Source organism: Pavona decussata, unplaced genomic scaffold, assembly GCF_977016875.1.
Source record: "Pavona decussata unplaced genomic scaffold, jaPavDecu1.1 SCAFFOLD_53, whole genome shotgun sequence".
NCBI lineage: Eukaryota > Metazoa > Cnidaria > Anthozoa > Scleractinia > Agariciidae > Pavona > Pavona decussata.
The window spans coordinates 3,916,796-3,944,267 of NW_028145475.1; the positions used below are offsets into that span (position 1 = coordinate 3,916,796).

At 37.3% G+C, this 27,472-nt stretch overlaps 1 protein-coding gene across 2 annotated transcripts; it reads right to left on the reverse strand.

Moving 5' to 3' along the window:
* Positions 1-794: 794 nt before the first annotated feature.
* LOC146480571 (ATP-dependent RNA helicase DDX1-like) lies at positions 795-27,433 on the reverse strand. Of its 2 annotated transcripts, none has more exons than XM_085109774.1 (32): positions 27,400-27,433; positions 26,577-26,628; positions 25,427-25,490; positions 24,538-24,567; positions 23,592-23,694; positions 21,936-21,983; positions 20,998-21,081; positions 20,371-20,454; positions 19,319-19,395; positions 17,548-17,620; positions 16,345-16,421; positions 16,130-16,183; positions 15,020-15,083; positions 14,573-14,646; positions 13,984-14,007; positions 13,778-13,830; positions 13,146-13,206; positions 12,086-12,157; positions 11,471-11,497; positions 10,246-10,335; positions 9,892-9,942; positions 9,691-9,765; positions 9,236-9,295; positions 8,136-8,187; positions 7,464-7,610; positions 6,740-6,831; positions 6,600-6,672; positions 5,829-5,901; positions 4,780-4,822; positions 4,191-4,286; positions 3,149-3,269; positions 795-1,705 (listed from the first exon to the last, which is right to left on the reverse strand). In XM_085109774.1, the coding sequence occupies exons 1-32, from the start codon at positions 27,416-27,418 to the stop codon at positions 1,584-1,586; spliced, it is 2,235 nt and encodes a 744-aa protein (XP_084965900.1). In that variant the 5' UTR covers positions 27,419-27,433; the 3' UTR covers positions 795-1,583. The 2 variants fall into 2 exon arrangements, with proteins under 2 accessions (XP_084965900.1, XP_084965901.1); XM_085109775.1 differs by having other exon boundaries at positions 14,573-14,643; positions 27,400-27,431.
* Between the last annotated feature and the right edge of the window lie 39 nt (positions 27,434-27,472).

Below are 27,472 nucleotides of genomic sequence, written 5' to 3' on the forward strand. Positions count from 1 at the left end.
GTATCGAATGCCTTTGAAAAATCTTAAAAGATAGCGCATGTTATTTTTTCATCGTCAATTGCTGATTTGAAGTTTTCAAGAGTTTCCAGAATGGCATATTCGGTTTTAAATATCCTTTTCGGAAGAAAAATTGGAAGTTAAAAAGCAAACATTGTTTTTCTAAGAAGGACACAAGTTGCTGATATACTAATCTTTCCAGAACTTTACTAAATGTAGAAATAACTGTTATAGGCCTATAATTCCCTAGCTTAGTTACTGCACCACTCTTACATATGGGAGTTACCTTTGATATTTTGAAAAGTTCAGGAACTTTCCCCGTTAATATTGACTCATTATATATTACAGTGAAAGGTTTGGAGAGAGGCTCACTTGCGAGTTTAATTAGCTTGTTGGGAGCTGCCCACATTTGTTTTCACATACTGCTACATATGCAAAAACCTTGACTTTTGATACATTTGGGTATAGTTACAAAGCCATTAATTTGCCTCACAATTCAAGAGACCAAAAAACTCAAGTTCTTTAGCTGGGATAAACTGAATTTAAGAAATTTACCACTTGCCCCAGACGTGTTTTAGACCTTGCAATGCATTACAGTGAATGACTGCCAGTGTTTGACAAAAAATACCGAACAAATTGACGAGAAGGCCAACTGCGTAGTCAAGGCAGATATGACGGGAGATTTCAAAATTTTTCTCTTCTTGACGTAAGAGAAAAAGATGATTTTTGTTCAAAAACCAAGAAAACGCCGGAATTAAAGAACCGGAACTTTGGAAAGACAAAAGTATACTTGAAAGTTAAGATAACAGAATGTTTATTACCTTTAGTTGAGATAATAAATTTTCATTGATACATGTGTCTGATGTATGTGCCTTTAGGCAAAATGCTTTGATCCTTAACAAACATTTCACAGGACAAGAAGGGATCCAGAGGCTGTTTGGCTGGGACACCATTTCCACCAATTTGAGGCATATGCCAAACGACACTGATCTCCACTAGGAGTGCCTTTTGTCGATAACCCTATTGGAAACTATTCTTCACCATAGCTGTTCCTAACCCACGCATTCGGTAACTTTTACTGAAATTGGCACATTTTATTTCAAGTTTACGACTCACTTAGTTCTCAAAATATAACGCAATGTTCAATAATTTATGGCAATATCTAATTTTTTTACAAGTTTGATTGACAACACAAGTCGGTTAATTTACGAGCAAGTTAGAGCAACAAGGGTCTTTTCGTGCCAATAAAGTACACCATCCTTCTGATTAGGCAATATGTTACTGCTAAGGCAAACAAAGCACACCTATCTCGTGATTAAAAGCTGACCAGTGTAAGCTTAAACTCACTTGATTCTTCCTTTGATACACTTACAACTTGTCAATTTTCCACTGCCTTGCTCCTGGACATCACTCTTGTACAACGAGGCGTGAAAGGATTATGGACTGAAGCTCATTCCCCAGATTTTCCTGCTTTTCACTGTTGAAATGCAACGAGTGCATGACCACAAGACATCCTTTTTCACTTGATTTTCCTTCACTTGACGGGTAAAATCCAATTCAAAGCCATTTGGCAAATTATCCCTGCGCTAGTGCTTCAACCAGTCCCTATGTTGTAAACTGAGGAAAGATGTCTGGGCTTTGAATTCCATTTCTGCCAGTTCTCTAACGGATGGTGCCAGTTCAGCTGTATGCGTATCAAACATGGACCCTGAAGAGTGAAAAATAAAAGTCAGAAATATGTGACTTGGTGTCATTTTCAGAGGCACATGGGAAATTTGTCTTTGTCAAATTCAAACTGAACATGACTGGACACATTTAAAGTGCACAAAGATAAAACAATACAAATAACAACAGTAATAACAATCAATAAATCAATTAACAAATAGTAATAATAATAATAATAATAATAATAATAATAATAATAATAATTATAATAATAATAATAATAATAATAATAATAATAATTTTATTATTCCTATAGCGCAAAATTCATTAATATATGATCTAACGCACTTTACAAATTGATAAAATGAAGACTAACTAATAGTACCATTATCTACAATTAATATAAAACTTGTGTAATTAAGAGGAAGAGAATAAAAATAAATAATGCGATAACGTTCCCACGTCGTGTATCTACTAAGTACAATAAAAATACAGTCGAACCTCTTTATTGCGGACACCAAGGGGACAGGAAGAAGTGTCCGCATTATAGAGGTGTCCGTTTTAGAGAAGTAGGCTTTATATGGATTTCGGTCTCTAAGGGACCAAGTGAACTGTCCGTAATAGGGAGGTGTCCGTATTATACTGCTACTACTGTTACTACTGCTCCGTATTATACTGCTTATTTTAAAAAATACTTTATGACAGCATACTTGTCAGATTTATGGTGGTTGATGTAAAACAATAATATCTTTAAACTGGTTTGTCGAGGCATCTAGAGAATGTTGGCCTTTAAAGAACAGATAATGCACCAGGGCATTCTTTTATCTGTGCAAAACTTTAAGGCCATACTGGAGGCTTCATGTTTGAAGGACTCAAGGCACAAGAAACTGACACAAAAGATGACACGTTTCGTTTTTGTTTTGGATCGAAGCCAGCAGAGGAAAAAGAAATCATTCATACTTTGCTTGAGTTGGTTCAGTTTAAATTTGGAACTCGGTATGTTTCGAAAGTCACGCTGATGGCCAGGTTGTCTGTTAAATTAGAAGATATCTGGAAAAATCTGGATTCCAAAGCTTAACTGAAATTTAGGCCCTTTTCCCACTTGCTCTTCATTTGTTGTTGCTCACACATTTCTCTCGTGAAGCGATGTCATCATCTGTCAGGCTGCCAAACGTTAGTGTATGCAGTATTGCTGGCTTTAAAAGAGCTTAATCGTACAAAACGCATTTATTCCAAGAGGACTTTTATCTTCCAAAATGGCAGAACATAAAGATGTAATTGGAAAACTGGGGGAAGGGGGGGGGGGGGGGGGGGCAGGGGATCATCTGAGTTATCCTGGCTTGGTGATTATCAACATTTTTGTCAGTGGAGTATTTCACACCCAGTGATACATGAAAATAAGTGGCAGACAAAAGAAAATAATTTTAATATAAGAGTATTTTGCAGACAGATTCCCATTATCTCAATGATGCTATCAAGCACTAACCTTTCCCTCCGCGTTTCTCCCCATAAGTTACTTTACCGTCAAACTCGTTGACGGGAACTTTCATGGTCGGTTGGATGGTTGAGATTGTCTCCCCCAGGTGTTCCTCCACATCAGCTAAGTACTATTGGAAAAGAAACGTATGGAAACATAGAGTGACACTATGTTGAAAATTGGTTCAGCTCCAAAACCATTACATTTCTTAAGGCTTTGTTCACTGACCTGGATCAAGTTTCTGTAGCATGAAGTGGTCAAGAACAATACTAACAGCTATACTTCCCTCAAAACTCGCAACCACGTTCATTGCAGGGTTCACTAGTATTCCGGTAAGTTGTCTGTAATGCTTTAATGGTACTTATTTTGAAGGCGGTCCTAGCGTGGTGCAGTCACAGTACTACAGTCACACTGTAACATTCTTGCACAGAGTGTTGCACAGCCGTAGTGTTGCACAGTCGCAGTGTCGCACAGTAGTATCACTGTACAGTCAGTCTTGCCAATTGTATCGTTCTGCAGTCATAGCAGTGTGTAGTTCTAGTGTAACACAGTCGTAGCATTGTGCAGTCGCAGTGTTGCCCTGTCGTGGTGTTAAGCAGTCGTAGTGTTGTGGAGTGGTAGTGTTACACAGTAGGAGTATTGTTGTGTCGTAGCATTGTCCAATCGCAGTGTTGCATACTCGTAGCATTGTGCAGTCGCAGTTTTGCATAGTCGTAGCATTGCGTAGTCGTAGTGTTGCAGAGTCGTACATGTAGCATTGTGCAGTCGTAGTGTTGCATAGTCGTACATGAGGCATTGTGCAGTCGTAGTGTTGCAGAGTCGTAGGATTGTGCAGTCGTAGTGTTGCATAGTCGTATACGTAGCATTGTGCAGTCGTAGTTTTGCATAGTCGTAGCATTGTGCAGTCGTAGTGTTGCAAAGTCGTACATGTAGCATTGTGCAGTCGTGGTGCTGCCCAGTGGTAGTGTTGAGCAATGGTAGCATCATGTAGTCGTGGTATTCTGCAGTAGTGAGGTGCATGGTGAGTTGAGATATTCAAATTATCTCCTACCTGTTTCTCGTCATACCAGATGGCACAGCCTCCCTGGTCCTTTAGTCTTGTGTTATTACATTCTTTACCCCGGCTTGGACACGAGTGATACCATACCTATAGTGAATACAAAACGGATGTTTCAATCTCTGTGGGATCACCTTTCTGATGAGTGAACAGTCTACTTACTGACAAATAAAGTTGGCAAATACTGACATCTAGGGCACACGGCACAAGAGTATACGTACTAGGTCCACAGAATCTGCAGCCCTCATCAAGAGCAACATGGCTTGCTCTATTTCACACTTATGAGTATGTTCACAAGGTAACGATAAGAGCCAACCCCACCTTGCAGTATTTCAGTGGTGGTATGTACTTGAAAGCAAGATCAGACTAATTTTGGTGTTAGCAATGGAGTGCTTCGTTACTAATTATCATTTTAGCATTGACTGAAAAAGAGAATGACTGGCGTGGTATGTAAACGCCTGAAAAACGAAAGACTAACGTTTTGATATGATCGCAGCAAAACGGGTACAAAACAGTTGTTTTTAGCCTCAATAATTCTGTGTAACACGGTGTTGAGCATCGGCATAAATGTGATGAAGGTTACCTTTTCTTTGACAACCGAAACCAGTGATATTGCCAAACCCATCCTACAGGGGGAAAGCAAAGCTTGATCAGCCACAAAGCTTAGAATATTAATTCCCTTTTAACATACAACAAAACTATAGGAAGCTTTTAACATATTTGTTGTATCCTACATTTTTGCAGCACTATGTTAAGTAATTGTTAGTCAGTAATTTCAATATCTTAAATCACCAATGTCAACGTTCAATGTCGCATGTAGCCTGTGAGCATCCGCCCCCTCCCCTCAAAAAAATTGGGAAGAGAGTCTCTCTTCCCGATTTTTTCATCTGGTGTTGTATTTTAAGCCTGATAGATGCATTTTTGCAGTCAGTGACACAGGCAAATCCTGACTCGTAAAAAGAAAATCCCAACCCGTCTATCATTTAGCAATTATCAACTGCTGAACAGTATGTGTCATTGGTTCAGAGATAAAGAACTTTGATGCCAGAATTTGAATTTACATCATTAATCATATTTACAAGGAATTCTGGAGATGTAAGAAAAAAAATAATGGTTGTGTAATGCATACAATAAACGAATCAATGACAAGTAACAAAGACCTGAACCTCTTCACTGCTTCCTCTGGAACAGACCATTATTAAAGGCCCACATTCACCCAAGATGTATTGCGCGCCGAGGAACAGTTTTCATATATGAAAACCCTCCCATTTTATTTGAGCGCGAGTCGAATTAGAAAGCAATAAGCGATCACGAATATTCTTTCCCTCCAGCACGAGTCGCCTAGGAAACCCGCATGAACCGCTTCAGTTCGGACAGCCAATAAGATCACGCGTTTGGGCAATACAGCATTTCAAAACAAAAACAATCGACCGCAATGACTCTTGGGTGAAGGTGGGCCTTTAACATTATGAGGAGGGATGAAAATGTCTTATTGTCTGGGAAAACGTACTGAAGTCCTCATACATGACGCTGACGAATCAATAAAGTTATGGCACCCTCTGCTTTCATGACCAAAAAGAAAGATGTTCGCAAGATTTTAATTTTAAAGCCTACACATATTTATGGCATTACCTCTCCGCTCTTCCAACTCGTCCAATTCTGTGAACATAGTTTTGTTTGTCATCTGGAAATGTTACGTTCACCACTGAGACGGGAAAAGAAACAATCAAATTGAGTAGTGAGTAGTGACGAGTATTTAACAAATCGACGGCAATTTTCTACGGTCTATACCCTTATAGACTCTTTAATAACTCTTCAATAAAAAACTGTTTGACATGGCACAGACTAGAGAAGACAAAGGGACGCTGAAGCCAGGGACTGTGACATCCCATTACAACGTTATAAAATGTTCAAAACTCAAGTGCAACCGCGAGTCGCAGGCGAGTGATTTTACTGCCAAGTCTTGAACATTTTATGGCGTCATTTTATGGTCTCTAATAATACAGACCATAGAAAACTGCCATCGATTTGTTTTGTACAATAACATGGAAAACGTATGAGCGGAATTGGGTTTATTTTCCGTTGAGAAAGCGTACGCGTTACATCTGACGTCATTTTTATTGTCTGCACTCTCATAGACAATAGCTACGAGCCAATCAGCGTGCGGTAATTATGACAGTTATTGTGAAAATGTCAATGATCGGTATTGACTCCGCACGACATGTTTAAAACTCCATTATTTTACTGTTCTTTCATAAACAAAACACTTATCACTGACAGCCACATGATGGATGGATTTTAAAATTTTTAAAACCAATTAAATAACTGGTTTTCAACCGTGACTGAGAAAGCTTTATGTTGGGACGATCAGTATGTTGTTTAGTAACAAAACGATATTCTTACCATAGGGCACGCCACTTATGTCAATACCTCTTGCTGCCACATCAGTACAAATAAGGAATCTAACTTCACCTTCCTGGTAAAGAAAAGAATTAAAAATTACTCCAAAGCTTTAGATGATATCTTCTTAAGAAAAAATTTACCTTGAAGGCTTGTAAGTTTGCTTTCCTTTCCTGTGGAGATCGGTCGCTATGGAGACACACACAGGAATACTCGTTGACCATGGCTTTAGGTCCTGTGTGGAGGTACAAGTGAGGAGTCCATTATTAACAAAATAAAGTTGGTGATCAGAAACGGTTTGTCAGGATGGTACGTATATTGATGTGTCTGGCTTAAGCTGCTAGACCATGACAAATTTTGGCGTGCGCGCGAGTGGTAGCCGAATGGGAGAGTGCACGAGTGGTCATAATGTCAAATCTATCGAGGGCACAAGAAAGTCCACATGAGCGTACGGTTGGGTGAAAGTTCAAACTCTGTCGATTCACAAGGACAATTAATTTTGAGGAAAGGGCGGTGCATGAAAGTAAGTAGTCAAGCAAGAACAAGGAACTTAAACAACAGCTCAAGAAAGATTCTTGTCATCTCCTGACTGCTTAAATCGTTTTGAAAAACTAACTGCAGAGAAATATATTAATGGCTTAAACACGATTTCTGAACCCGCATTAATGGCATTTGCACGTATGCTGGGCATATCACTAAATTTTTTTTTATGAAAAACTGGTTACAGTCAGCCGTGATGCAGCAAGTTCTGAAATGGTATTCCAGCGGCTTGCTTTATTGGGCACTTTTAAATTGTCATGAAAACTTATCTTTATAGCTTACTTAACTTACTTTGTTCTCATTTATGCTTCATTTCCTCACCCTTACCTCCACCTTGAGAGATCAGATAATGTTCCGCATTGTCACAATCCAGTTTTGTGCGACAAAAGATGATGGCTTGGTCCATCTTGTGTTCGTTGATGGCCGCCGCTAGATATTCCACCTTCAGAATCTTCACAGCTTCAGACAGAGATTCTAATGAGAAAAGGAGAAGAACAAACAAATGTTTATAAAAAGCATGGAAAAGGTACAGTGACATCAGCGTTCATTTACAGTGTTAGCCTGAAGCAAACACTATTACTTCAGAAGATTTTGAATAGTCTGTCTGTGAAATCTAGGTACAAGTGACACTTCTAGTTCTCCCAAACTTACGCGATTGTTTGCATCAGCAGTTAACACAAGACAAGACAGAATTTGCGCATTTTCGTTTTGACATCTTTTATCCATAAACGTGATTTGCTGTCATTATTGCTTAACGAAACGTCTCAATATTCGATAGGCCATTTTCATGATGGCGTCAATTGACTACAACTACCAGAATTCATTTCGTTTTCCTTTTCAAATTTATATTTTGCAATCCCAGTGGAAAGCAAAGGACAATAGCTCTAATTAGCATGAGAAAACAAAAAACTGAAGGATTCTGGTAGTTATAGTCAAATGACGCCATCATGAAAATGTCCTAATCAATATTAGTACCAAAAACAGCAATCATTTACATACCTGGACTTTGACCACCAGATTTTACATTGTCTCTAGCATGGATGCCATCCGTCTAAACAAAACCAACATGAAAGAATTAAGTGGATGGAATTAAAGGTTTGATTTAGAGCCCATAAATCCCCCTGAGTTTGTATTTCAGAGAATATAAGGGGAATATAACAGTAAAAAGCATTCTATACCCTCACCAGGTGATAATTGCCCCTTTATTGATAGCTTAAGGACGGTGCCTACTAATAAGGAAGTATTTTGTGTGGCTTATAACTATGCGGGGAAAGCAGATCTTAGCAAGGGCTATTGGAATCCAACAAGAAAATTGGGGGTAACCACGCATTTTCTAGAGATAATTAAGCAACAATTATTCTAAAAAACAGTATGATACAAAGTAATGTATTACGTTATATTTCCAAATTGAAGTTTATCATCTCTGAAAAATGCATGGTTACCCCCAGTTTTCTTTTTGGATACCAAGAGCATTTGCTAAGTTCTGCTTCCTCTACATAGTTTTAAACCACGCAAACATAACCTTCTATTAGTAGCAACCGTCTATAATCTAATCACACGTCTAATTCTAATCACATATAAAGCTCTCCATGGCACCGCCCCAAAATATACACGTGACTTAATTACATTGAAGCCCAGTTCGGAGACCGAGCAAGGAACACAGTAGTAGTAATAGTAGTAGTAGTAGCAGTAGCAGTAGCAGTAGCAGTAGCGGTAGCGGTAGCGGTAGCGGTGGTAGTGGTAGTAGTGGTAGTGGTAGTGGTAGTGGTAGTAGTAGTAGTAGTGGTAGTGGTAGTGGTAGTGGTAGTGGTAGTGGTAGTGGTAGTGGTAGTGGTAGTGGTAGTGGTAGTGGTAGTGGTAGTAGTAGTAGTAGTAGTAGTATAACTACCCCGTAAACAACCCAACGAGAAGAAAGAGTTTTAAGGGGTGCCTTCTTAGTCTTATGTCAGATACAAAAGGATAACGTAAAGTGGCCAGTAAATAAATATCATGAACACATCTTCCACATTCAGTGGAAAACACCAGAACAATTGTTAGACAGAATAGGCACGTCTAATAAATTGTTAAGTTATCCCATTAATAAAGCAAACTCAATGTACCTTGACTCTTTTCTTCAATTTTTGCCAAGAAGTGTCCATCCTGGGATCCACGTGACAAACCTACAGAAAAATATACCCAAGCAAAAATGTCAGGGCCAAGAAGGATCCTACAGCAAGGGGAGTCTACGTTTAACGCTTTTTAAGTTTACTGGATTCAAAATAAAGAAAAACAACGCCCATTGATTGTTCGACACTCCCTTGCATTTGTATGACAAGATGGCTAAAAGAAATCTGTTTGTCGTTATTTCTAAAAACCTTTCTGATAATATTATACTTGCAACGTTTGTTCCAATTTGTTGATCGCTGCTGATAGCAATTTTATTTAAAATAGTTGATTTAGTGCCCGCAGTATATTTATTTTATTTTCAGAAGGCAAGGGTGAACGCTTATTGGAGAGGTGGCATCAGTGACCTTCCCATTTATCGTCTATCTGACAAAATACAAGCTACATTTACCACATGGTGAACTGTGTCAGGAACAGAATCTTGTCCTTTGAGATCCACCCAGGTAGGAAAATGCATGATCTTATCCTAAGAGATCAAAATGAAACTCTGTTACACACTGATCAACTAATTACTAATTACCCTAATACCGAACCAAGTGGAGTAAAAAGAGGAACAGAGTTCTGTGCGTATGTGACAGTTCTCGTTACTTACTGCTAGCTTCTTGACTTCAAAAGAATGAAGCGTTGCTGAACAAACGATCATCTGTGAAAGAAGAGGGAATAATGACACCAGATGTTATCAGATAATGAAAATTAATATTGATGAACAGCCAGGTGTGCTTGAGCACACTTTTGTTGTAACTGATCCGTACGAAACAACCACTGTAAAATAACTATATGCTGCATGTTATTAGATTTGCATCACATCAAGAAACGAGTGGCAATTTATTGCGCAGCTTGTCCCTACATGGCTTTAGAAATCCTTCAGTTGTGAAGATCCTTTAGCCTTCATCCGTTTATTCTGATGTCTGGAAACAAACGTTGCTTGCCGTTAGTTTCCACTGACCTGCAACCGTTTGCCATCTGGACTAGTTTTTGGAATCTTGCTGAAGATCTTTAAGATCAGATCTTGGTTTCCTTGCGCCAGTAAACCATCCTGTAGAAAAAGGAAACAAATATTCTTAAACATGACTAACTTGTTAAACATAAGTTGGAAAAAATATCTAACAACAGCTTAGCCTTGTGGCATTCTACACCGCCAGCGACCTTAGGCAAGAGAAGGACAGGAAAAATCAAATCCAAGCTTTTGAAATAAAGTGGTGACAGCATGCTGGGTCAAATACTTCAAGATGGAAACCAATCTGCAACTCCTTGTGGTCTGTTTAGACCGCCTATTTTGAATATATTGGAAGGAAACTTAATTCTGATTGGATAGCTGGGATATTTAGAAAAAACTGAGTCAGATTACGTTGCAAGAACATTTCTGGCATTTCGTTGGACAATGTATGATAACCAACTGCCATTTCTGATTCTGAATATCTTACCGCGTGGGGGAATTTTGCGCCTTCATAATTGAGCAGGACATAACATCTAACCGAGGGGCCGACATGGATGTTATATGATAAGGCGCCTTCACACGGCAAACAAAAGTGGACAAACTCTAAACAATGAATAAGTGAATGACCATCGCAAAACTTTATGTAGGAAACTTAAACTTTTGTACTTGCGAAAAGAAAGTCTGAAAAAATTCAGGCTTAAACATTTCGAATATATTCTCTTCATCCGCAATTCAAATATATGTATCTCATATATACCACTTCCAAACTATAAACAGTTGGCAAACTCTTACTTTCACATGTCAAACCTATACAAACATAATATAATAATAAAGCAAAAGATGGTGTCTCATACGAGCCTCGTGTCGCAGTGGCATGCCAGAAGAATTGCGGCTTCCTGTCTGATATTATATATAAGCTTATATTCTTCAGTGGCAAAAACAAAACAGAGAAAAGGGGAGAAAAAGTTTTGAATCTCACAGATGAACTTAAATGCAACTGTTTACTCATCTTCAGTCACCATCTTGACAGTTCGTCACAAATGGTATAAAATCATGTGACGAGAGCGTGACATTATTTTGATTGGTTAAAAGTGAATAACTCCTAGAGACAAGTTCGATTTGTCGTCAACAGTTTGCGAACTGCTGTTGCAAAGTTCACACGTAACAACTCGAGTTTGCAAACTTTTGTTTGCCGTGTGAAGGCAACTTTCCACTCTACTGTTCGTGTACATACCGCTTCGTCCAGAATGAAAAAGCGGACCTGAAATGAAAGTGGTAATGATATTAATTAGGCATAACTACTGACTAATAGGTTGTAACATTCTCTGCAATATACTGCACCAACTTAAGAAATGGTAAAACAAGCAAAATCGCAGTCAAATTCCGCAATCGAGCAAAATCAAAAGATCCAAATTTCTTCCACAAGTAAATTATGTTAGATGTTATTTGGGCGATCTGTGTTGAACATGTTTTAATTAAAATATTTTGAATCTAACCTAAAAATAGTATAAATTTTGATCCATTAAAAACTTTTAAAAAACTAAAGTTTTGCCTTCGACAGGTGGCCATAATCATACATTAAGAGCAAGGCAACGAATTGTTTTTTCTCCTGTTTCTGGGTAGTGTTCACAATCTGGGTCAACGTCCACCTGTATTTGTTATGAGCATACAGTGTATGTACAACTTTCTCCGGAACAGGGGTGACTTCTCTTATGTGGTGGACTACAAAAAGCATTGAAAACAGCTGACCGTCTGAACTTCAAGATGTATCGCAGGGGGCGGAAAATTTGCTGAGTAAATACTTATTCGAGAAACTATTAAGCCAGAAAAACAAAGTGGGTACAGTTACCTGTGAAAGATTAAGTTTGTCAGTGGAAATAAAATCATCCAGTTTTCCTGGTGTGCCGGTCACTATGTCTACCTAAAGAGAGTGAAGCATACGGGGATTAAACCTCGTCATTGGGGTCAGGGTGAATGCCAGTCTCACAGCAATCACTTTCGAGTTGAAAAAACTGTTTGAATTAATTTTTTCAAACAGACAATGTCTGTGGACTTACAAATATCTGGACATATTTTGGCGTTGTTTACATATCTTTGGGTAATTTTTATCGCAAAAGCCATGTGAGAATAACGATAAATAGGAAGAATAATACGTCTCGTTTTAAACACAATTCGACCCACCGTAAAATCCACGAGAAAACGATGTAAAACTACAAAAACTCGGCAATTCAAAATAATCGAAAGGAATATTCGAAATATTCGAGAGCGAAATATATTTCGAGTTGCCGTGCTTTTATACATGATTTGAAAATTCATTTGATTTTACAGTGAGTCAAATAAGCGGCGAAGACGTGATGTGTTATTCTTCTTATTTACGTTTGCCTAATTGTGTTAAACGAAAAACATCTCCACAGAGGAGCACTGAACATGTTTCACCTTAATTATGTTTTTTATTATTCATATGTCTAACTTGCAATCAGTGGAACTAGCAAATATCTGGACATATTTAGGCATTGTTGTCTACATGATAGAAATGAGTTTGAATCACGTAAATACGAATAAGACATCTTGTCTTTCTCACAGCTTTGACACACTGTCACCTTCATTCTTAATCTGTTTGTTACAATTCATATGTCTAACTTGCCATCAGTAACCACAAAGTCTTCCAAACGGTAACAGCCGACGTGGAAAATAACATTGGATTACGTTGTATGCACAGTTGACAATAAAGCAACTCAGCTCGTAGAAACATCTTAAGGTACCATTTAGGTATGTGCTAACAGCTCCCAGAAGAAATCTAATATTATATTAAAGTACTTAGCCATCTTAAGTATACTTGTAATCAGATGAAAAGGTTTTTACAGATGTTTGCTCAGTAGTTAAGCAAAAAAAAGTGGATGCAGTCTTACCCCATCATTTAACATCTGCACTTGATACTTAACATTCTCTCCACCCATTAGAAGCACTTCCCTAAAAGTTCATAAAGTATCATTTAACATTGTGTACTGACATGTATGGCAGGGATTGTATAATGATTATTATCTGTTTTCAAGAACATTACTGTAAAATTCATTAATGGAGCTTTAACAAACACAGCTTTGATTATGAGGATTTGTCAATTATCGCCACCTTAAGACCTTGAATCCTGGCATACCGCGAAAACTGTTGACGCTGACAATAACTCATGCCCACTCCCTAATCAATACCTTATTCTTCTTAACAAATGTTTTTGACACTTATCACCTGTATTGTACATTTTTGTATTTATCAGTCCTCGTTTCATATTCTCTTCATATTTTATCTGTTGAAGACAACAGGTCGGTTGTCGAAAGCTCATACCTTTTCAATTTTTAACCAGAGAACGTTTTAAAAATTTTAATCATCATGAATCCTGGTTACGGCGCTTCAATTTTCTTAAACACGGCGTTGTTTGCATACAGTCATTTCCAGATTTATACTTGCACAAATTTATGAAAAGCCAGGTTTCGTATAACCAAAGCAAATAGGTCAGCATGATGGTGTATCTGACGGAATAACTTACTTTACTTGTGGGCTTGGCAGGTGCTTCTTGAATTTCGATATCTGATTATGAGTCTAGTTATCAAAAGACAAATGCATGATAGGGTAATTAGAAAATTTATAATCAAGATTAAGACTGAGCTCTAAACCGATTGTAACTGATAATGAAAATGATATCAGTAACAGAAAAAAGGTAAAACAAATCAGTTACATACACCTCAAACCTACCTGTTGAGCAAGTTCTCTGGAAGGCTGGCAATGAAACAAAGAGAAAGAGAGTTCGTGGGTAAAAACGTAAAGTAAAGGAAAAGTAAAGTATTTTATTTATACATGGTTAGATTTAAAGCTAGAAGCTTGTGAGGCTGGTAATCAAACAAATATTTTAAACAGAACAGAAACTCTAGTAAATCTCAGAAACTCTTTGGTAGATAGCTCTTGTTTGGAATCATGTAGTGTATTGTTTCCAACTACTGAAAGCAAAGTATGAATGGGGTGCAGAAGTCAGTACACAGCAAAAGTTCCGTTGTAGATTCCAAAATAGCCCTTTATCTGCCTTATTAAAGAGAGGCAATCTACAAAAATTAGAAACTGCCTTAGCAAAGAAAAAAGAAGGGGAGAAACTAGAAGGCAGTGCAACCAAGACATACATGTAAACAAGTCATCCACTTCCTATAAATTTGAAGTCTCGTAAGATACTGTAATCGTGCTACAACTTGACTGGACACCAACGAGCCAAATGAAAGTTGGTAAATAAGAGTTTTACTTGAGACCAAAGGAAAGAGATGAACAAGAGCTACTACAACATTAAAACACACACCTCCATTATGATTGCTGAGGGGCTGCATCTGTTACTAAACTTGCCAGACTTGGACTGTGTAGGTGCAGATGCTGCTGAATTAGTTGACAGGAGGTAAATAAACAAACAAATTGAACAATACAAAACACAGCACTGTTACATTTACACAGGGCTGTCATTAAGAGGCGGGGGCCAGGGATTTCCCCCGGTTACTAAGAACGTGGCCCAAGGCTATTTTCATAGGAAAATAGAACAAAAATAGAACCAAAACAAATTCCTAGCTGTTTGATTCCCTGCCTACTTGTTGTATTTATCCAGCAACTTGAAATCTTAGTGACAGCCCTGTAATTACATGTCATTTATTAATTCTACACGTCATGACAACAGTGAAATACAATTCAAGTCACACAGATCAGGGCAAAATCACTACAGATGGAAAAACTGTTTTGATACTGCAAAGGCACTGACCTCCTTTGATATTTGAAGTGGACACTGCATTAGACGGGGCTTTGGATAGACCTACATATTCACCCTGAAAAAAAGCAAAAAAAAAAACAAATGCAAAATCATAATTGAATGGTTACTGGGTTACACAGTGATATTATGGAGTAACATACTAAAAAAATGTTGAACTCGATGATCCAAAATTAATACTTAAACCTCTGTCAGTACGTTTTTGGTGCAAATGCTTAATTTCTCGCTTCCCAATCACACTGGTGTATAGTACAATGATTTTTCGTTGTGTACTGGTGTAATTCTGTATTGATGTCCCATATTTGACATTCACAATCAATGTACCATTCTTACATGAGTCAGTCCTTATTAGTTCCAAAGGATGCACAAGGACCCACCATTTCACATGAACGCATTATCATTTTCAATGAACTTGCAAGTACTGTAGAGATTGCATAATGAGCATAATTTACGGTTAATTAAATGAATCTATTAATGATTATTCCTATTAATTTATTTCATGTAAAAATTATTATTGGCCAAATTAGTTACCACAGTAATAATATCATGCAAAATAGCATTGTTTTCTTACTTCATGAGAATCAAGTTTTCAGTAAGATAAAGCAGAAAATTGAGAGAGCATAAAAATCTTGTGGCATAAATTCAAACAATTTTGTAGCCTTATAATTTATTACACCAAAAATTATGGATAAAGACAGACTAGGCCAAGCCTTGTAAAAGCTTGTGGTATTGCATCTAATTCTGGCCTGAGTCAAAAATATGTGGCTATCTTGAACACTCAAAGGAAACCAATTATTATATGGTTTTTTTTTTTTTTTTTTTTGGGGGGGGGGGGGGGTTATATCATGGGTATTTTAAAGCCTTCTTTTTTTAGAAATTGGCAGATTTGAGTTACTGGGATTCAGTGAGTTAAATGTAACTTAGTAATTACTAGACTCTCCTCTATCTGAACAAGTTTATGTACCGTAACTATAAAATAATTATGTTCAGAGATGATGATCTCAAATTCTCACCACTACATGTAATTTTGCTAATTGGCATACAAGTAAATTATCTAAGGATCCTTTTCTGATGACGCACAAAAAAAATTAACAACACTTCTACCTTGGGAGGGTACTTAAATGGAGAATCACCAAAATTGAACAACATCTCTGCATTCTGTTTGAGAAAAAGAAAAAGATGGATCAAGGGAACTGGAGGTAAGACAGAAGCAACATACTTGGTGAAAATTAAACGCTCTTGAAAATATATAACACACTCAATCAAGCCATCAACAAAAGTAAACAATTATAATTACATTATATAGTAATTTTTTTTACCTTCAACACAACTGCAGCAAAAATTGTACTTCCTTCAAGACTATAAGGAATGTCAAAAGCTTTGCCAAAATCAACTCCTATATTGTGAAACAAAAATTTATATATATTTGAAGAAAATTATTTATGTAGACAAATGAACTGAGGACCGGTAAATAGACACGTATTGTAACTCCACTAAGAAGGATTTCATCAAGAGACAGCATGTCATGCCTTAATGAACTTATCATTATAAAGCCATGTGCAGAGGAAGGGGAAGGGCTGGGTATACATGTAGGTAAGGCATTTCAACCTAGGTACATATAACTGGAATTTTCTGTACAAATGCCGCACTCAGCAGGGCATTTGCGAATGTTCAAAAGAGTAAAAAAAATGTCATTGAAAATTTGTTAGAAAGTTCATGAAGTGATCAAAAGTCCCCTTTACAGGCAGAAAATGAAAAGCTTCCCCTCCCCTCCCCAACCAGTGGCTTCACATCAATTGAGACAGCCATGTAGGTGCATCAGTGTCACAGGCTTCACAGCCAGTGGCATTCAAGCTTAACTAACCTATTGTTGAAGGAAATAAAATTAATTAGTCTTGAGCTATTACAAGTGAACTGAGTACAACCTTACCAGGAGTTTTATTACTAAAGATTAAAATTAAGCAGTAGGGATATTCATGGTTTCTATAGGCAAGAAAAAAGTTTTAATGTGGCTAAATGTAATTTAGGCAAGGTTAAAGTCAGCTCAATGCTGGTCAGCGGTCGCCTCTGGTCACGGCTCAGGGGCGACCTTTGTATTCTCTGCTGGGGGGTGCCCCATGGTTCACATCGCATTTGCTTGCTTGCTGGCCTGTGAGATAGGTCATTTTTGCCTGCAGTATTGTCTTCACAAGAATTTATAAACATGGTTGAGATACTTAAAAGTAGTTGGCCAAAAGCATATTGACTGCCAGCCAATTTGGCCACTGCCTAGGGCTTAAAAAAAACCTGGCATGGTGTGGTGTGTAGGGTGCACAGGCTTGGAGCTCCAGGGTTCGTTAATCTCCTTGGTGCAATGGGCCAGATTTGTGTGACTGTTATGATAGTGTATTACTTACTATACTACAATATGTGGGCCTCAATTTCATCTGACTTGTGAATATACAGTTTTTCATGTCAAGTGGTATCAAAAGAAAATCAGTATTATAATAAAATTGTCTTATAACTATCTAATTTGAGTTTACCATTTTTGCTGAATTTCACAGAGCCATTATCCAGATCAAGATAGCATCCAATGGTGTCATTGATTCCAAATGGCTGCCATTTGAAGTAAATCAAATTAAGTTTATAATAATTAGTAACGATTATTGCCTGAATGACTTGTCATGTATGCAAGGGGCAGAGCTAGAGAATTCAAAAACAGGTGGCTGCTGTGTCATACAGTACATGTAGGTGTGATAACCAAGAGTACAGTGTAGGTGTGGGGGCACAGCCCCCCTATACTGTTTACCTACGAAAAAGTAAGGAACAAAAATAAAAGTTCTGATTTGATTAATAATTAATATCTTAAAAAAAAAAAACATAAAACAAACTACAGATCAGAAAATACCATACTACTGACAAAAGTGAGGAGGAGGAGGACAGCCTTCTCCTTCCTTCTCATTCCCTCACCTAAAACTAATCATTCTTAATTTATAGAATGATTCTAACAATGTCCATGTAGCCCACAGGTAGGCTATGTATAGGCCTGGGGTAAGTAACTTGTTAAGTGTGACTGAACACAGTTTTCATATGTTTCATAGGTTCAGTTAGTGATGCTGTTAAGCACACGCCAGGGCTGTGGTATGCAAATACAGCATCGATAAAGCGATCCCTCAATTTTATATGAAATGGATCACAAAGTTAAGTTTTATTCTTAAAATAACTCAGTTTCTCATTTGTGAACCCTTTTTCTTTTATCTCCCAGCAAAAAATGTGAGTTCAGGAAGAGCTAAGCCTTTTTGCACGCTTTTCACATTTGCTGTGAAAACCCAATCAACAGCCACGCATGTCTATTTGACCCATAATTTGTGAATGGTTGTTTTTGTGGAAATTGACTTTTTCTAAGGAACAGCTTGTAAGAATTTTCATGAAATTTGGCAAGGAAGAAGTTCTCTAAAAGTGTTACTCACCTAGAAAGAAAAATCTAAATCTGACAGAGGGTATCTTCACAAAACATTAAAGTGCAAAAACAATAATTACAGCAGATCTCTGTTAAAATTATATGAAAGCAGCATAACTATCCAATGTCAGTATTTTGTGAGTTTTTCTGGATAGAAAAAATGGGAAAAAATAATGTAATGAGTGCATTTTCTAAAAATAAAGGAAACCTGTTATTCATGGACGTTTAATAGCTCGCTGTGTTACCATGGCAATGGTACTTAGCTCAACAAGAAGTATCAAAATACATTTCATTTCTTCTTAGTTAATTTTGCACCATGCTAATTTTTGGAACCCAGAAGTACGTAGTACCCAAATAACATTTACTAACACCTGTATGCTAGAAAACTGTGTTCACCACCTTAAATAATCATGGACTCAGGAAGTTCCTGGTGATTGAAAAATATCTTCAAGGAAGCATAGACATACTCTATCAACCACGTTAACAAATTGCCAGAAATTATCTGGCAAACGTTTATTACAAGACAGTCACATACTATATCTGCCAGTTAAGAATTAACTGGAGATAAGCCTAGAGTTCTTGGATGAAAATCACTCATTGTGATTGACAATTAAATACAAGATTCTATTTCCAGAAACTAAACGAGAGAGCTTGTTAATTTTTCAATGGTTGGGAAGATTAATTCTGCATGCCTTGGACTTTTCCTCTTCAGGTTACTTTCTACATGTATCTCTGTCCAAATCCAATTATTAAAAAATACCATTACTGTACATAATATTCTGAGTTCATGAAAAATTACTTGATACTCCATGTTCATGTTGCATGTAAGTACCAAATATAAGAATGACTTCTACCTCTCCATAAGTGTCAAACTGTCTACCAAATGACTTCTTTCCAGTTCCACCAAACCCAAATCCTTGTTTATCCGTTCCTGAAAATCAGCATCACAATCATGATAAATTAACATGAATACAACAGCCAGGAAAGTACAAAATTAATCAAAATGAAACCATGCATTGTCAGTGTATATAGTTACACTACTTAATTTAGACTCACTAATCATATACTCTTACATTCCTGGGGACATCCAAGGTTGCTATCAACGTTTTGAGGCCCTTTAAGGGTTAATGAAATGCTAGCAACATGCTATAGAAATAATAGAACTACATGCACATGTACTACAGGGATTCACAGGGATGTCACCAAGAGCCGGATGATGGTGAATTTCACCATCTGAAAGAGATCTTATCACTGGCTGAACTTTCAACAGGACACAAATACTTGAGCTAGGTTAATTTTAAAGGTGTACAGTACAAAAGAGCCAGCTGGGTTTAAGAACGAGCCTGTTGAGGTTTTCCTTAACTACATCCCTGGATTCAGGACACTGAGAATAGGCTCTGGGAAATCAAGTGCCAAATACAACCAGCACATTAAGGCCATAAATAAATGTGCTATTCCTAATGGGACCTCATTTTTGGCTTTGAGGGTTTACAGTATCATCATAGGAAGGGTTTTAAACAATTTGCACGTCCTCTACAGAGGTTGGCCTGTCTATAAAGGCAGAAATAATTAATTTTTCTCTTTCTTTACCACTGACAGGTATGACTTTTAAACACAATAACACAGGCTTCTTTCCATCACAAAACTATGGCAAATCATGGCTAAATGAAATTCAGTGCTTAGTTTATGATGATGGTAAGCTCATACACTCTGTAGCTTGTCAGAGTTTTGCAGTAACCCTGGGGCCACCTCCTCTGAAGTACTATTAAAAGATGATTTTAACAACTGGAATTTTGTAATGAGTAGGGCTACTCCTTTGTTCCTTGTATGATTAAGGATCTTGGACCTATTGGAATTTCCAGAAACAGGATGAGCCATACTTTTTGTAGTGATCTAGTCATCTTACCAAGATCCAGTGCTGCCAGATCTGTGGCCCATCCCACACGGCAAAGGCCTTCATCAGTTACAGTAGCCTCATAGTAGTACATTCCTGGGAAGGACAAAGAAATGGTTCATAACATTAACTTACAATGTAATGTTTTAAGACAGCTCGCCTGGGCCCGGTTGTTTGAAAGCCTATTAATGCTAATCTATGATTAAAAGTTACGTGCGGTTTTCATCTCGCTCATTTAAAATGGGTTCAAAGGCCAATGTCAAGGGTAAGGAAAAAAAAACTTTAAGTTTATACTGAAGGACAAAAATCTTTTGGAAGAATCTCCATTGATTAGTAATCAAACTCTAATCAAAGTTCATGTTAATCCAGGATTAGCTTAATCGGTCTTCGAACATCTGGGCCCTGTTGAGCAAGTGAGGATATTATTTGTCTGTACGCAAAACTGACTTTTCCTAGACATGGCAGTAAGATATGATGAGCCCTTTCTTATTTGTAAAGATATCAATTGCCGATCAGAGACAATTATTACCAATCAATGGATCTAGTATTAGTCCACATTTTTGCTATTGATGAAAAGATTGTTTATAATTAATTTTACAAGCAACATACTAAGACTTCTTATATACAGTGTAAACTCACCATGCTTGACTCCTAGGGTGGAGCGACATCCTTGCCATCTGAAATGGTTCCGGGCCTGGCATAGAAGACCTTTCTCATCAATGGCTAAGAAAAGATATAATTATCAACAAGTTCTGAATCAAAATCTACTAATCCTCCTTACATGTATAGTTTCTGTTTTTTGATGAGATACTGTACATGTTAAATTAACAATACATGTATTCTGAAATTATGCATAAAACATTGTATTGTAATATTTCTTTGTGTGCGAGTGTGCGATTTCCTGAAAAGCCTAAAATCTCATTGGTTCCGGGAGCAGAAAGAATTTTCATCTCTCTTGACCACAGTCATGGTAACCAAAACTGCCCAGTATTGAGCACTAGACTGAGCAAAGTTATTTGTCTTCAGTGTAGTAGCATTGTTTGCAGAGGTATTACTGATTTAATAATATTATGAGGCAAATTTTTGGAAACAAAGCAACAATAATAATTGTGATGCGCAAAATTTCCAGTTTAACTTTCAAGTCTTCTCGATATGGAAGTGAAAAAACAGGGATTTCCCCACCTACATGTAAGAATAGAATTAATAGAATAAAAAATTAGCAGCCTACAGCTACCGTAGGTCGGTCCGTAAAGAAAAAATGTGACACAAAGTGACACAGGCATAATTGGAAAAAGGAAATCCAAGAGCTCCTATCAGGAGATGAACCTAAGACCTTCCGATTACTAGTTTGGATGCTCTACCACTAAGCTACAGGAGACTCGTTGGAGCTAAGGTCATTATAGTGAAAAAATGTGCCCTCTATGTGGTGTGGAACACAGCACTGCTTTTACCTATACAGACCTCCCAGATGGTAAACAACCTTTATATACATGTACATGTACCACTTAACAGTATCTTGAAACATTTTGTGCAGAAAATTAAATAATAGCATGCATATAGCTTTGCACTTCACTTACCAAATTCTTGATCTCTATCATAGAGGCTCATTTTGAAAGTTGTTGGTGCTAATGATTAAAAAAAGGAACAGCAGTTTTAAAATAACAACTGTCACAATAACTGTCACCTTTTTAGTTTGATCGTAGTACAGACAGAGTGTTTACAACAAACTTGAAAAATACTAACAATAATTAGTGACATTGGATACAGAGGCTCTGATGTTACTTAACAACTTAAGGGCAGTTTTCTATGGCCTATACTCTATATAGACAAGAAAATTATGTCATATTTAATGTTCAAAACTCAAGTGCCAGTGTACAGACCACAGAAAACTGCCGTCTTGCTGATTTGATTTTAACAATATCACAGAAAAAGCACAAGTGGAATTGGTTTTATTTTCCATCGAGAAAGGGTGTGGATTACATCTGACATCATCGTTATTGTCTCTACTCTTATAGACAATGCCTAAGAGCCAACCAGCACATGGAAATATCGACAGTTATATAATAATTGTAAAGACATGATTTTATTCTTCAGTCTTCTGATAATGGCACTGTTAGCTTAATCCAGTTTAGGCCCATAAAGAACAGTCTAATGATAGCTGTATTTTGTTAACAGTAACACAGGCATACTCAGAAAAAGGAGATACAAATTCTCCCAACAGGAGTCAAACCTACATGACTGAATGACCTTCCAATTACCACAACATAGTAAACAAAACTGTTTGGATGCTTTACTACTGAGCTACAGGAGACTCAAGGGAGCTTAAGGCCATTAAACTAGGTTCATGGGACAAACATCCTGCATTGAGTGCTGATGACTGGTATTTGTGAAAGAGATGTGATGTTACATGCATGTTTTAAGCCTGGTGAATTTTAATGACACAACTTGATGACACATACAGTAGCTAGTTTTCAATAAAATTATGCAGTTTGTTTGTGGTCTGATGTCTAATTGAGATAATACAGTCACACACACTACATTATTAATAACTAATTACTTCCTCCTTAAGCCCAGGGGGAGGAAAGGTGTATTCACTTATGCCTGTATACAACCTAACTGAGACATCAGGTATGTTTGCCTCAAAGGAGACAGTTTCAGAGCCACTTCAGCCTGAAATGAAGTAAAATGTTTTGCTTTGACTTCAAGATCTCATGTAAATATAGATCCTATAGATTTTTTTTTACCTTACAATTACCCCTTTATACCCACATATCAACATGTTTATTTCTGCTCACAATTCTGCAGGCTAATGGCTGGTTCACACTGGCGTTTGAACTGGTTGATCAGAATCAGAAGCAGAAGCAGGAGAATCAACCAATCACATACTGTCAGTAGCTCATTTCCAATCCCTTTGTGTGAGATTTAGAAAGGAAAACACGGCCGCCTTCTGCCATTTTGAACAAATTCAAAGCTTCCATTTCTGCTTCCTTTTTAGTTAGTATTGACTTACACTAGGTCACAAAATTCTTGTGATTCTGAGTCCCATTGTGATTACATTTCTGTTGCTAGTATGAACCAGTCCAAATAACATACAGATAGGACTGAACACTGAAATTAATACCCAACATTTAAGTGGAAACTTCAACTGTCAAGCTAACCACAAGAACACTTCACCTACAATAATTATATTCTTTATGAAATCTAGCTTAGTTTACTTAATTTGAATTTCATACCAATTGGTGCAGCTGCATTAGCTGCAGACCGAGCAGTCTTGTGGCCACTGAGTGTATCTCTTACTGTTTCATGTACAATTTGAATCACTGGCAGTGAAAATGCCTGAAATACAACCAGACATCAATAGTGTTGATTCTCTTCAAGCTTTCAAGACATGCAAGATTTAACTTAATATATTATAAATTAAATAATGATTATTGATTTTAAGTTTAATACAATTGTAAATTATATAATGGACTGAGATGTACATGTAATATAGACAGTACAAGGTTTTGTTAGTGAAATAATGGGCATGCCTGTGGTTTAAATGCAATATTCAAGAGAAGCCCTCCTTAAATCAACAGCTCAAACACATTGATCTAATTAAAACTCTCAGTATATAAGCTCTCTTGTAGAGATGCATTCTTTTATTGTTCTTGTATATAAGTTACTCTTTTCATTTACATTTCTAATACTATTAGTGTTATATATTTATTTTAAATTCAATTCTGTAACTGAAAGAGACCTGTTCTTTACTAAGTGTGGTACATGAGATCAAATGCCAATGTATCCAATGGCTTGGGAAGGTATGGGATGAACCAGGACCGTACCCCCAAAACAGCTCTTAGATGGACTCCACCTGGTAAAAGGAAGTGGGAAAGGTCCAAGATAACCTGGAAAAGGACTTTCATGGTGGAGATGGAGGACTTCTCTCCAAGGTTTTAACTTGGGGCAAGGGCCAACATGTTGCAAAGGACAGGGCCAAATTCAAAGTAACCATCACAGCCTTGTGTCCCACCGAGACGAAGAGGATTATAAGGACAGCTGTAAGTAAGTGAGTTCTTCACTAACAACTCCTCTTTTACACTGTCCCTTCCTATTTTTAAAATGTCTCTTCCTCCATTCCCACCACTATGACTAAAGAGGGGAACAAAATTATTGTTAAAAAACAAAACAAACTCATACCCCTGTCTTTCCACTTCCAGTCTCAGCAGCCTGCGATTGAATATTACAACAACAACAACAAAAAACAACACTCAGAACTGTTATGTTTTGCAGTGACGATTGTTCAGATTATTTAAATTTTCATTAATATAATTGGGACCAGAAAAAGTGTCTGTATTACAGAGTGTCCAAGTTATTAAGTGGGTTAATTTTAAGGTAAATGTATGGGGTAGAACCAAGAATACTGCCTATAATAACAACGTGTCTGCATTAAGCAAGTGTCCATAAAGCAAGGTTCCACTGTACCACACATAACCAACAAAGAAACATAAAAATTTATAAAATAGACAGTTTAGTGAAGCTTGTTAAAGGTCATCATACTTGTAAATAAGGTTGTTACTGACGGCACCGTCCATAAATAACATTTTTATTTAATTTCTTACAAAATGCAACAATTTGTCTTTGTTAGAAGTACATGCATTCAATTACCAATTCTTGCCCCTACCACCCTCCCCCTCTACCAACAGCATGACAACAAAACAGCAGATAGCTCAAAATTGACAGCTCATCATTGTATCACATAGGTGTGGATCATGATTTTTCGACCACTTTACTTCTGGTTTTCAGGCAATGGTGTTGACTGGCTGTGTAACAATACGAGGCCAGTAGCATATCAGTCCAAACATCGCGACCCATACACATACCGACATGGCACAGTCAATCGTATTGTCATTTCAGACCGCAATTTATTACTTACACTTTTAATGACATCAAAACAGGCAAAATAAAAAAATCACAACTGTTTTGCACTGACCCTTCCTACTGTATCCAGAGACTAAGCAGCCAACCAGAGTGTGCAAAAGAACTCTGAATACCCAGGATCGATTAAGGTAAAATAACTGTTTCTTACCATAAGAACATCTCCACCTCCCAGAATCAAAGGAATGGCTTCAGCTTGTACATCAGTTGGCAAACTTGATAAAGAACAAAACAAATTTTTTGTAAAAAAAAAACACAAACAAACCGATGTTTGTCACCTGAACCTTAAGTTTAATGGTTTATCCCCCACAAGTCTCCTGTAGCTCAGTAGTAGAACTAGTAATCAAAAGGTCATAGGTTTAACTTCTGTTGGGAGAACTTGGATTTCCTTTTTTCCAAGTATGCCTGTATGTGTCACCGTCTGAAAAATACATCTATCATTTACTCACCAGCATTAAAACATAACATCACATTTCTTCATGTACATGTATACCACTCATTGAAATTCAAATCCTTGCAGTATGCAGGATGTTTGTCATATAAACCTAGTTAAATGGCCTTTAAGCTCCCATGAGTCTCCTGTACAGTAACTCTAGTCAGTGATAGAGGATCCAGACTAGTTATCAGAAGGTCGTAAGTTTGACTCATGTTTGGAGAACTCGGAGTTTCTCTTTGCGACTATGCCTGTGCCACCGACTGAAAAAAGTACAATGTACATCTACCAAACTGATACTTGTACTTGTACAACTGTAGGTCTAATTTCTACAGTTAAACCTGGACTGCTTCTCGCTTGTAAATTGTTACTGGAGCAAAACAAGGAATATTTAAAGAAAGTGTACATATCAAGGCTGATTTTGACAGTCCACCTTTTGCTTACAACTGTCCTATGCGATTTCTGTAGTGGGTGCTGCTCATCTTAAACAACTTTTGTCATTCAATGCTGTAAACCCTACAATTGTCATATGTTTCAAAATCCTACAACAGTTTATGTGTGGTGCATGTATCTTCACCGTAGCCTTCCTCGCAGACCCTCTTTTGGCTCATCACACAATCTTTCCTCCCTAACAAGTCTCATTGGGGCGGAAAGATTGCCTATGGAGCCAAAAAAGTCTGTAAGGGAGGCTATCTTCATTGCAGTTGCTGGAACTAATAACTGGCTACAGACTATTAAGTGACAGCCCTGAATTATATATAACAGAATCCAAGGGAAATTATGGGTTTCTTCTTCACACAAAAAAGTCTGAAAGTCAGCAATGACAAAATTTTCAAGTTTTGTCTCCATCTAATTTCTGGACACTTACAGCCAGTCCATGTCTTCCACCGCCTTACATATCTCAGGCAGAAGACCAAATTCTGAAGAAAAATAAGTAAAAGGAATGGTTCATCAAATTTAATTATATACCTTTCTCATCATACTAATTAGACTTTTAAGGCTAACGGTCAACGAGTTTAAGTATTAAGGTGGCTGGAACTGGTTTCAAGCACTTCGCAGTACTTATCCTTTGACAGATCAAAACTACCATTCTTTATTAGTAGATACAACAATTATGGTATCAAAACAAATGCCTGTTGATGACGTCTTGACATAAAAAGGTTACCATGGCAACAGTATAGCCTATTAAATGCAACCTTCATTTTAGCTTCAAGTGGTTATAACTCAAAAACAAGCCTGGTGACCCCTATCTTTTATATGGATCTGTGCTCAACATATCGAGACACGAAGTTTTGCAAAGTTAAAGAAAAATCCGTAGAAAGGGTAGGGGTTCTTAAAGCTAGCTTGACATCTGAGACATCAAGGTAGCTTCAGAACCCCTTTGGGGGCCGCTTAGAACCCGATCTCAACAATTGATGCAAAACCCTGCTTTTTCCAAGATTAATAATATCAAAGAATGTGGATGGATTACTAGTAAATAAATAGCGACGCACTTCACAGAACTGGTGATTTCACCACATTTTGTACACGTGTTTCGAATATTGGTGAAAATTACGCTGACATTTGAACAACATCACCTTCAGAGATTTTCAACATACATCTAAATAGTATTTCTTTAAAATCATTGAGCTTTAAAGGTTTCAGTGATACAAGTAATCAAATAATTGTTAAAATCTATTGGACCTGCTTACCTGAAAAGTGACCCGCCATTTTGATTTGAGAAGCGCGCGCAAAGGGAAACTGGACATAGTAGTGCCAGTCTTC